The following is an 11,536-nucleotide window of genomic DNA, read 5'->3' as shown; positions in this document are numbered from 1 at the left end:
ATATATATATATATATATATATATATATATATATATAAATAGTGCTATATAAATAAAATTGACATTGACAGAAGCAAATGAATCCAGTCTGCAGTTCCTCCCTCACAAACACACACAAACATATACAGTCAGTGCTCAGAGGTGTAGATGTCTTATTATTAGCAGTTAAATGCTTTTACAGTATCTATGTTCCCTCCTCCCATAAACACCAGTGTTTAGTTTTAATTACAGTCCCTCTCTTCCCTTTGACCTGTCCATGCACATTTTCTGTCCTCAAACTCCCTCTTTCAAAATGGCTGACTATACTGAGCATTACCTTCAAGTAGTTCAGACTTCCTGTTTCATCATTTCATACAAAGGACTGCCACATAATCTTGAAGCCAAACCTATAACATAATAAAAAAGTCATTTTATTTGTTAGTTTTACAGTGCAAAGGTGATGGAAATGCAAATTTACAACTAATCATATTGAAACGATAACTTTAGAACACACATGCATCTCATGCAAAGTTATGGCCTTGATTTTTTATTTAAATTATGGGCTTGAACATTATTATTATTATTATTATTTTGTATCCAGTGTAACATAAAGAAAACTTCCAAAACACATTTTATCAACTTGTGTCTGTGCAGTTCAAGTACAATGCATTTTTAAAGGCAGTTTCCTCAAAATGTTCATGTTTTGCACTACAAATATATGCAAATAAGCATTATTTGCATATATAAGCTGATATTAGAAAACTTGTACACACATTTTTGTTTGCAATTGTTAACGTTATCAATCAAATGTAAAAGTATGGTGATAAATATTATTATTTTTTTATTTTACCTTATTTACCTCTAGGGCCTTGCTATTAAATCTGTACAATTGACTTAAATTCTAGTACTTATAAAGTTATAAAAACTTAGTGTAAGAAACACAGCTGAACCTTGTGTCTATGTTTCCCAGTGTTGTTTAAAGGCAATCTCAAATTCCAGGCTGTTGCTAAAATGGAGACTAAACATAAAATAAATAGTTGTGCCTTGTATCACTAACTGGGATCGGTTAATATTTAGACCAGACTTCATTCGAGAAAAAGTGATAAGGGCACATAAAGATACTTGGATGACACTTAATGGCACTTGGGTTGAACCAGATTCAAATTTGATCACTTGACACATTTAACCTGTAGATTTCCAATGATCACTGATTATACCGCTTACATGTTTGTCTTATTGCACGAGTATGACAGTTACACAAAGCCTTCGGGGTGAGATTATATAACTAAAATGAAGATCATTGATATTTTAATTGAATTTCTCATCAGGGTTGAAGATGCAATAGACTTTCTTTTTTACACACTGATTCTTATAAAGAAAAAACACAGGCAATTGCAGTTTTTTTGTTGTGATTATTCTTATTTTATATAAAACTGAATGATTTTATGTTGACCATCATAAACTTCTGTTAATTCTAGTTCAGAAGTAATCGTATTAAATTATTTCTAAAAACTAAGGAAAGTAAACCTGATCGGGACATCACTAATGAATAGAGGTTTATAGACTAATAACCACCTCAGAGGATATTGGGGGGTCTCAAGTGACTGGCATTGTAATTTTGAGGGTCATAGGCTGAAGAGTTTGGGAACCCCTAGTGCATGTAGAGTAGTAGTATATATATTGGCAATTGATTAAAGGTAATAACCTAATATAGGATGATCTACACCAGGGGTCGGGAACATTTTTTCAGAAAAGAGCCATTTCAAATTTTTTTGGAGAATGCATTTTTATATAAAGCCACTGAGGATATATATATATATATATATATATATATATATATATATATATATATATATATATATATATATATATATATATATATATATATATATATATATATGAAACATCACATGTTGAGCAAGTCCATGTATTAAGAAAGGACAATTCATAGAATTTCTTTTTCGCCATCAACACTCAATGAATGTTGTTTGTGAACGTGTACAAGGTTACCATAGAAATGTAAGTTGCATGCTCTTTATTGGTGTTGCGATTCAAGTTAATCCACAGCGCAGCACACACGTATTGATTGAAACGTCCTTTTATTCTTATTCTTATTCATTTTGCTGTAAAAAATATACAATAGAAGTCATTTGAATTGTATTTTCAATGGGAACCTGATTTTTAGTGACAGTTTTAATTTTTTATTGAAGGGAGACAGCTGGAGAGCCACATATTTTTGGTCAAAGAGCCACATGTGGCTCCCGAGCCATAGGTTCCCTACCCCTGATCTACACTAAATTTATTATGAATAACATGTCTTTTAACCTACATTTGTGTCGGTAGTACAATTTGTTCCTAAATCTTTTGAGATAAGGAGTTTAATGAAATGAGAACCAGCTGAGAAACTCCTTATGAATAATGAAAAGTTCCAAGAAGAATGAACTAAAAAAAGACACTTACGAAACAGCCATGAACAAACTGGCTTTCGGAAGTGAACAGATGATCTGCCACGTCTTAGACTCGCATGTTTTGTTTTGTTTTTTCACTTGGGAATAGAAATTCTTGCGGAAGCCCAGATAATTGACTCTATGCTGCAATCTTTTTCTCCCGGAAACTATAAAAGCTGTTTTGCACAGGCCATGAATGCCTCCCACACAGCTCGCATCAGTCCACCTGCTCGGGTCCCTGTGGGAGAGCTAGAAAACTAGAATCAAAGTGGCATGAATGAACACACTGCACCATCTGCTGGTCGCCAATCACAGCACACCACCACAAGCAGTTTTAGTAATTCCTGGTGTACCTTTATTGGTTCAGAAATGCAAAACGTCTTTGACAAATTTTGGAGGGTATTTGATCCATCCAGAACCTCGGCTCTTGACCAACTTCACTGAAAGCCTGTCCAGTTTCTTCATTTCAAGTCTTGAGGTCACAAAAAAAAAAAATAACGCAACTATAAACAGAAAGTGTAAAGAATAATAATAAAAACGACAATAGAAATCCCTTTGAAAAACCAAAGTAAACAAAACATTTTCATATTTTCACATGGCAATAAATATGGACCATAGACTTTCTATCTGTACAGACACACTTATCTAATCATTTCATCTTATGTATTATAAAAAATATGACTTCAGTGCAATTTCCCTGCAAGGCTCGTTACCTAAACCTTCGTCTCTTGTCTATTAAACAGCACAACGCCTGTCTCGTTTACTTTAACGTACAAAGAAAATCTTACCGCTTCTTCAAACACCAGCTCAAATAAAAATCTATATTCATAAAAAGAATTCACAGCCTTTTTATCTTTGACACTTCAAGCAGTAAATCTGGACAGAAAAGGCACACATCACTAGAATTTGCGCAATACTGGACAAGAGACGAAATATTGGAATTACTCAATTGAAGTTTTCATCTTGGTCATTTAGAAACATATCCATACCTAATGTTTTACAAGTACAAGGTTTTTTGTTTTTACATATACATATTCAAATAGATATATTAAGATTGCAATGTCAATAAAGATTACAGGAGGGACAGACTGTCGATTTACAGAAATATTTTTCCAAGAAAAAAAAAAGTGCATCATATTACAATCTTGAATATTGCAGAACAAACATTTACCAAGTTACCAAGAGTATTGAAAATTGTGTATATAAAAAATAAGCGCATTACAAAAACAAAACAATAGTAGTATTAGCAGTAGAAAGCATTTCACCATTGTGCACGGAGGTTTTTAAGTGCTATCTGGATCAGCGTCAGATCCTTCTGCAAAAGAGCCACGTCCCCTGAGTGGCGCCGCTACAGGCTTTTTTGTCCCACGCAGCGGTCTGCTTTCACCTGAGAAACTCGCTTCTTCCTCCTGCGAGATCCTCTGGGCTCCTTCATCGCTGTCTGCCGCAGTTTTCCTTGATGCTTCGGGACCAAAAGTGCGAGTCTTTGTGGTGGAGCTCGAGTCGCTATATTGCTTTCTGACCTTGGCAGTCCGTTGCTCCCCTATACCTTGCTTTAAAGAGGGGAGTTTGGGTACGGCTGAGCTTGTACTGGGACAAAACCGGTCAGACTGACTGGCTCCCTCATCTTGGCTTTTAGTTCTTTGCGGACTGCTTTCTGGAGGTGAGATCCATGGATAATCCCTCCTGGCGAGAGAAAAAGGGGAGTCTTCTTTGGGAGAAGTGGGAGAAGGGGTGGACGACGACTGTCGTTCCAGTTTGGGCCGTGATGGGGGTCTGAGCTGCACCATTTGGATGCCCCCAATGGGAATCATGTGATAGGGCATGCGGGCTTGATCTTGGGAGTGCAAAGGAAGGTGGCTAAACATGCGGTCCACTGTCCGTGGAGTCACTGGAGCAGGAGGGAAAGGCTCGCTGGGAGGAAAGCGCTGGGATGGGGAAAGCAGGCAGGGATCTGGAGCTGCTCGAGTACCAGGCTTGTCCTGTAGGAGGAGATGTGACATTGGAAACAAATCTGTTGTACATATTCCTTTGTCTGACTTACAATGTGCAGTTTACATTACTTTGAGTATTTAGTTTTACTCTGGGATCCACAAAAATAACATTTTGGTGCAAAAATGTGCAAAATGAAATTTACAATAATCAATATTTAAAGGGGTCCTATTTTGCTTTTTAATTGTCAACTTTCGTTAGTTCACATGAAATGTGCATTGAGAAAGATCTGGTGCTACAAAAACATCCACTTTAAAAGGAGTTCTTCTCTATATCACTAAGCACTGTTGCTGAACTCCCTCAAATGCCTCAACTGTGTTTTTTCTTTTTCTTATTTTAATCATTCATATCATAATGATTACTGTGTTTCCCAGTGTTGGGTTGCAGCTGGAAGGGCATCCGCTGCGTAAAACATATGCTGGATAAGTTGCCGGGTTAACAAGTATCAAAATAAAATACGGTATTTTGTATTTTAAAAATACTACAAAGTACTTTTACAAAGGAGAAAGACATTTCTTTGCAAATTTTGCATCAGTTAGATCTATTCGATCAATCTCTTCACCATTAAACTGGCTTAGTGAAGTTAACAAAGTTTGATAGAGAATGTGGCCAGTAAAATTGCCATCATCTCTGTACAATGACTACTCAACCTCTTAATATTTTAAAGGGTGTTAAATAAAGAGTTTTTTTTACATTTTTTGTTCACAGAATTTTTCAGAAATCTTTTTTTTTTTTTGCTATTGATCTCTTCAATACTCAATGTAAAAACTGTATTAGGAGTTTTTGATTATTAAATATTTGTTTCATATGTTGTGACATCTTAAGCCTTACATCTTTCCTCTTCAATAACTATACAGTGGACCTACTGATCAACTACTGGCATTTAAAACAGCCAATGAAATATTGTAGGAATTGCCACTTTAGGACTTATTTTTATGTTGTTTGTTTTAACGACAAACATTTGGCATCAGCAACCCATCCAAAACTACTATTATTTATACAGAATACTCTTTCCCCTAGGATTTTTTCAATTCTTCTGTAAATGGAAGTCAATACCATCCAAATCACCAATAAGAGAGTGCATTTATATGTCTTGACGTAGATTTCTTACAAAGTATTTTACAATATTTTTAAAATACAAGACACTAAAGTATTTTGATACAAAATATTATCAATTTTCATCAGGCCTATCAAATACAAATTACAAAATATTATTTTGTATTTAAAATACACATTTAAAATACATGTATCATAAATACCGCCCATCCCTGGTTGTCGTCATGTTCAAGAGACGTTTTCACAGGTCTAATATACTGATACTATTTGGCTGTGCATTCAGAACCAAATATCAGGAGTTAACTACTAGGTACTATTTACCTACTAGAGAAACCAAAATATGAGCTGGAATTGGGCAGGGACATGCAGCTCATTTACATGTGTAGTTTTTCAGTGTTTTTGCAGCATCTGTCAAGTATTTTTCCATACAAACATTCTGAAGAATAACATCTTGTAAAAAACCCAGCATAACAAAACCCATTTAAAATGTTACACCGCCTACCTTTTGAGTGTTAGTAGCTGGTTTGCTGGGCTCCCAGTGGAGGCCTGCGGGAGAGCTGTGCGGGCGATGCTGGGGTTTTAAAGGTGTAGGAGAGGATAGAGCTCTGGCACTCCTATATCTAGCGGGTGACACGGGTCTCAGAGGAGAGAGAGGTCTGAGAGGAGACAGGGCTCTGATGGGTGACGGGCCTCTCTCTGGGGATGGAGAGAGATGACGACTGGGTGAGGACAATTCAAGCCTTGGAGACAGGCTTCTAAGAGGAGAGCCCTCGCTGCTTGGGGAGAAGTTCCTCGGGGAAACCTCCCAGCCCTTTCGAGAGAATGACGCCCTCTTGCCTCCTGGAGACATGGCTCGTATGCCAGGCCAAGGCCTATGAGGTGAGGAGTATTCCTCTCTTGCTGTAGGGTCAGAGGGCTCAGTCTGTGAGCCGTGGCCACTTTCAGAAAGGTCACCTGTTGACTGACGGGTATCAGTGGAGCAGGCTGAAGATGGCTCATCGTGGGAAGAGAAGTCTTCTTCTTCATCTTCATCATCTTCTACTTCAGAATCTTCAACATCAGAGAACTGGTGGTCTTCTGACTCGCACACTCTCTCATCACTGCCCCCTAGTGGACAGAAAATGATATGTTCATTATATAACAAAGAAATAAATATGCTAATTCAAAACTGAACCAGGGCTGCATGGTGGCGCAGTGGGTAGCACGATCACCTCACAGCAAGGTCACTGGTTTGAGCATCGACTGGGTCAGTTGGTGTTTCTGTGTGGAGTTTGCATGTTCTCCCTGTGTTCGCTTGGGGTGCTCCAAGTGCTCCGGTTTCCCCGACAGTCCAAAGACATGTGTTATAGGTCAATTGGGTAAGCTAAAATTGTCCGTAGTGTATGTGTGTGCATGGGTATTTCCCAGTGATGGGTTGCAGCTGGAAGAGCATCCGCTGTGTAAAACATATGCTGAATAAGTTGGCAGTTTATTCCGCTGTGGTGACCCCATTTTAATAAAGGGACTAAGCCGAAAAGAAAATGAATAAAAGAAAACTGAACCAAAAGGGAGACCGGATCTAACAGAAAATGTGAAGCACTTGTATATCGCTTTACAATTATGTCAGAGGGATCTACTGATGTTTAGCATTCACTGCAAAGCGGAAAACATAGAGAAAGATATGCATTAATGGGGATGTATTAGAATCCCATGGGATGTCAGGATCTCAGTTTAATGTCTTATCCAAAGGATAGTGCTTCTGGTACAGTGTTACCAGTAGGGATGTTCAGATTCGATCAGGGCCCAATCAGGCCCAATTGCGATTTCAGACTCGATTGGAATTGGACGTTACCCCCAATCAGGACATGAATCTATATGTATATTAATATATTCTCATTATTTTTTAAACACATCTATAGTAACGCTGTGGCACAGTGTTAGACCTCTTTCTTGACTTCACACAGAAACAGCAATGTGTGTGGCATGACATCACTTTGTTGCAGAGATGCTAGTGGTTAAATACCGGTGTTGTGCCGGGAGGCGCACGCCTGCCGTAAAATGTACCGCTTCTGAAATGTGCATTTATTAACTGAAATTGATTAAAAAAATTATTAATAATAGAGTTATGACTCTAATGAGAGTGACTAAGGTGAGTTTCATGAATGGAAGCCTTCCCTTGCAGAAGATATATACAGTTGAAGTCAGAATTATTAGCCCCCTTTTGAATTTTTTTTTTGCTTTTTCAAATATTTCCCAAATGATGTTTTACAGAGTAAGGAAATTTTCACAGTTTGTCTAATAATATTTTTTCTTCTGGAGAAAGTATTATTTGTTTTATTTCGGCTAGAATAAAAGCAGTTTTTAATAAAAAAACAACAACAACATTTTAAGGTCAATATTATTAACCCATTTAAGCTATATATTTTTTTCAATTTAGACTTACACAGGGCTAAACACTAAGGATTTGTTACTTCTGTAAATAGTTTTTCTATTAATAAAAGATCATGTAAAGGGATGTGTTGCTTTAGTTTTCTTTCCCTGATCAGGGAGTTTATTTGGAGAATTTGCTGTAAAAATGCAGCTGTCGTGAATCTCTTTGCAATAAAAAACTTAAATATAAATAAAAGTTTTGAGATGGATTATTGGTAATTGGGTGTCAGCGGATTGCATGGCTTTACTTGCATATAGGAAAATTAAACCTGTTTAAAATGATTTAAGAATTTAATTTAAGACTTTTTAAGACTTATTAAGACCCTGCGGACACCCTGCTCTTTTGTTGCTTAAACTGCTGGAAATGATGTATTACTTCTGAAAAATCTATATATAACACTGTAATGCAAAAAATAAATAATTAAAATCTGTTTTCGAGCTCTGCTTCATTCATTAACTACATTTTAAATCTAGTGAATGGACAGTTGCTGAATGAAATGTCCTTGGAACATGGACTGAGAATGAGAAAAGTGAAGAAAAGACAACATAAGAGAGAGTCAAAGACAGACAGAAAGATAGAGGGAGAAAGGCAGTTTTCAGTTCTGGCTTTATATAAATTCAGTGAACTGAAGGTCGGTCGTGCTTCTCTACATGGCAAACTATTTTCATTAGACTTTCACCTTCAAATCTAAAAGCAAACTGCAAGGTTGACATCGCTTTTGCACCAATAAATCAAACATGCTAAAATAACATCGATGTGAAAGAACAAATTCTTGAATAAAGCTGTTGACAAAAGAAAAGAGCAGTTTAAGGGGTGTATACTGCACTGTGAAGTATCATGTACAGTACATGTGCTTCATTTTTATGCATTGTAATACATCAAACTATGCATGCATATACAGTTGAAATCAGAATTATTAGCCCTCTTTGATTTTTTTTTTCCGTTTTTAAATATTTTCTAAATGATGCTTAACAGAGCAAGGAAATTTTCACAGTATGCCTGATAATATTTTTTATTCTGTAGAAAGTGGTATTTGTTTAATTTCGGCTAGAATAAAAGCAGTTTTTAATTTTTTTAATTTGTAGAAGTGTCTTGAAAAATATCTAGTCAAATATTATTAACTGTCATCATGACAAAGACAAAATTATCAGCTATTAGAGATGAGTTATTAAAAGTATTATGTTTAGAAATGTGTTGAAAAAATCTGCTCTCCTTTAAACAGAAATTGGGGGAAAAAAATAAACAGGGGGGCTAATAATTCAGGGGGCTAATAATTCTGACTTCAACTGTATATGATCATGCCATACATATGAAAGTGCAAAATAAAAATGCTGAATATTAGAAAAATATGACATTGCGACATTTAGTTTTTCTGTGATATGTATTGCGATATGAATACAATTTGACCAAATAACTTGCATAGCTCTATTTGGAAATGATTTATTAATTTAGACTTAATCATGCATAAAATATAACAAACAAATTACAAGATTAGATGTATACAACAGAACAGATTAATGTGAAATTCACAGTGCTTGGTTTTCTGGAGGACCCTGACAGTATTTAGTATGGATGTCTCAATTAGGTTTTTTGCCCTCGAGTTCGAGTCAGACTCATTTGATTTTGAGTATCTACCAATACCGAAACCCGATCCGATACTCATATAATATAAAAAAAAAGAATAAAGAAGAGCAAAGAAACAGATCCAGATATTTATTTTGTATTTAATTTCACCTTATTTTAACATTCAACAACTCTGTTCAACAACTCAACCTCTGTAAGGTAGCTTGAACAATCAAATAATAAATAACATAAATTTTTCACTTTTGGACTTTAGTACAACAGTAAATGTAAAAGAAAAATCTAATATTAAAACAAATAGCACCTCTACTCAACAAGTTTACATATTTCACAGTTTGCTATGGCAATGTTGTCAACTTTATAATACCTCCAAACCTTTTCGCTTCAAGCTGCTTCCGTGTTCTACTTTGCCGGCATTTAACCAATACAACACAGTGATGTCATGCCGCACGCGTTGCTGTTTCTGTGTGAAGTCAAGAAAAAGGTCTAACTCTGTGCTACCGCATAACTATAGATGTGTTAAAAATATATATAAATATATATTCGAGTCCTGATCGGGAAGTAACGTCCTTTTCATGTTGAGTCTGAGAGTAATCAGGCCCGATTTCCAATCATGTGATTGGATCTGGACATACCTAATATTTAGGTACAAAAATTAAATCAAATGTAAAAATAATATTCTTTACAGACTTCATTGTATGACTAATTTAATGAAATAAATCTTTATTAAAAGATTAAAACTTTTATTGTGCCTCTGCTGCATGCTTTAAACTTGAAATGAAACTTGAAATTGATTGAAATGCCCTCACAGTCGCAGGTCTTAAAACACATGACGATGATAAACTTTCACTCTTGGTTAACTTTCACTTTTGGTCAGTCTCTAAAGTGACTCCACAAATATCAGGTTCTGAACTGTAGCTGCTGATCAACTCTAATCCCAACATATAAACTCAACATTGCAGATCCTACAATTGCAGATGCACACATTGCAATATCTAAGCTTAAGCAAAATATTGTGCAGCCCTTTTGCGGAGTTTATAATATATTTGGTCACATAGATTAAAATGATAATAAAACATTTTCCAGTTTAATAGTATTATAGTGGCATCTTGCTACTTGTTTTATTATTATTATTATTTTTTTTTTTTTAATTATTATTATTAGATTAATATTATGTTCTGAAATTATATTTTGAAATAACAGTTTTATATTAAAATGAATATAAAAAATATGTATTTATTTAAATTATTATGATAAACTATACTATATATGGTACTGATGTAGTTATGCAATGTAGATAACAATGTTTCTTAAATGCTTTGATAATAATAATAATAATAATTATTATTATTATTATTAACAACAACAACAACAACAACAACAACAACAACGTGCTTCCCTATTTTTAAAGAAATATTAAACAAATATCTACAGAAAAAAAGACTTTTTGCAACAGATGTAAAAATGTTCATTTTAGGCCCTGTTTACAATAATTCCTCAACTGCATGGAAGATGCATCAAATTTCATCATATCAAATTGCAGTTACATATCATCATTCAAACCACATACAAAATTATTAGCCCTCCTGAATTATTAGCCCCCCTTTATATTTTTGCCCCAATTTCTGTTTAATGGAATGAAGACTCATGGCATTCAATTACTTATTGTTTATTTCTTTTAACTTTAAAATTATAAAATCATGCGTCTCCTCACATTTTGTATCAGATATTTTAAATTTTTTATCTTGAGCTGGTGAGCCAACTGACAAACGCCTTTCTTTTCTCCCATCTCGGAACATTTTTGTAAAAAATTCTATGATAGACTTGAACTGAAAGGGGGGTGGGGGGGGTGGGGGGGGGGGGGGGTGGGGTGGGGGGTTTGGGGGGATTGGGCTCATGGCCCTTTAAAGAAAATAAAAACTGCTTTTATTCTAGCCGAAATAAAAAACACTTTCTCTGGAAGAACAAAATGTTATAGAGAATATTGTTAAAATTCCTTGCTATGTTAAACAGAATTTGGGAAATATTTGAAAAAGAAAAAAAATAAATCACAGGATGGCTAATAATTTTG

General features: G+C 35.2%; 1 protein-coding gene across 2 annotated transcripts in view; it reads right to left on the bottom strand.

Annotated features, from left to right (window-relative positions):
• Nucleotides 1-2,758: 2,758 nt before the first annotated feature.
• The window catches only part of LOC130242768 (transcription factor HIVEP3), a 119,030-nt gene continuing 110,252 nt past the window's right edge, over nucleotides 2,759-11,536 (bottom strand). For both annotated transcript variants that reach the window (XM_056474670.1, XM_056474671.1), the window contains 2 exons: nucleotides 5,977-6,581; nucleotides 2,759-4,408 (listed from right to left, as the gene is read on the bottom strand). In XM_056474670.1, the coding sequence (XP_056330645.1) occupies nucleotides 3,710-4,408; nucleotides 5,977-6,581 (1,304 nt within the window). In that variant the 3' untranslated portion in view covers nucleotides 2,759-3,709. The remainder of the gene's footprint in view (nucleotides 4,409-5,976; nucleotides 6,582-11,536) is intronic.

The sequence above is a fragment of the Danio aesculapii genome, chromosome 16, assembly GCF_903798145.1.
Source record: "Danio aesculapii chromosome 16, fDanAes4.1, whole genome shotgun sequence".
NCBI classification, from domain to species: Eukaryota; Metazoa; Chordata; class Actinopteri; order Cypriniformes; family Danionidae; genus Danio; species Danio aesculapii.
Note: the sequence above shows the minus strand (reverse complement) of the source record. Positions and strands in the feature narration are given on the sequence as shown.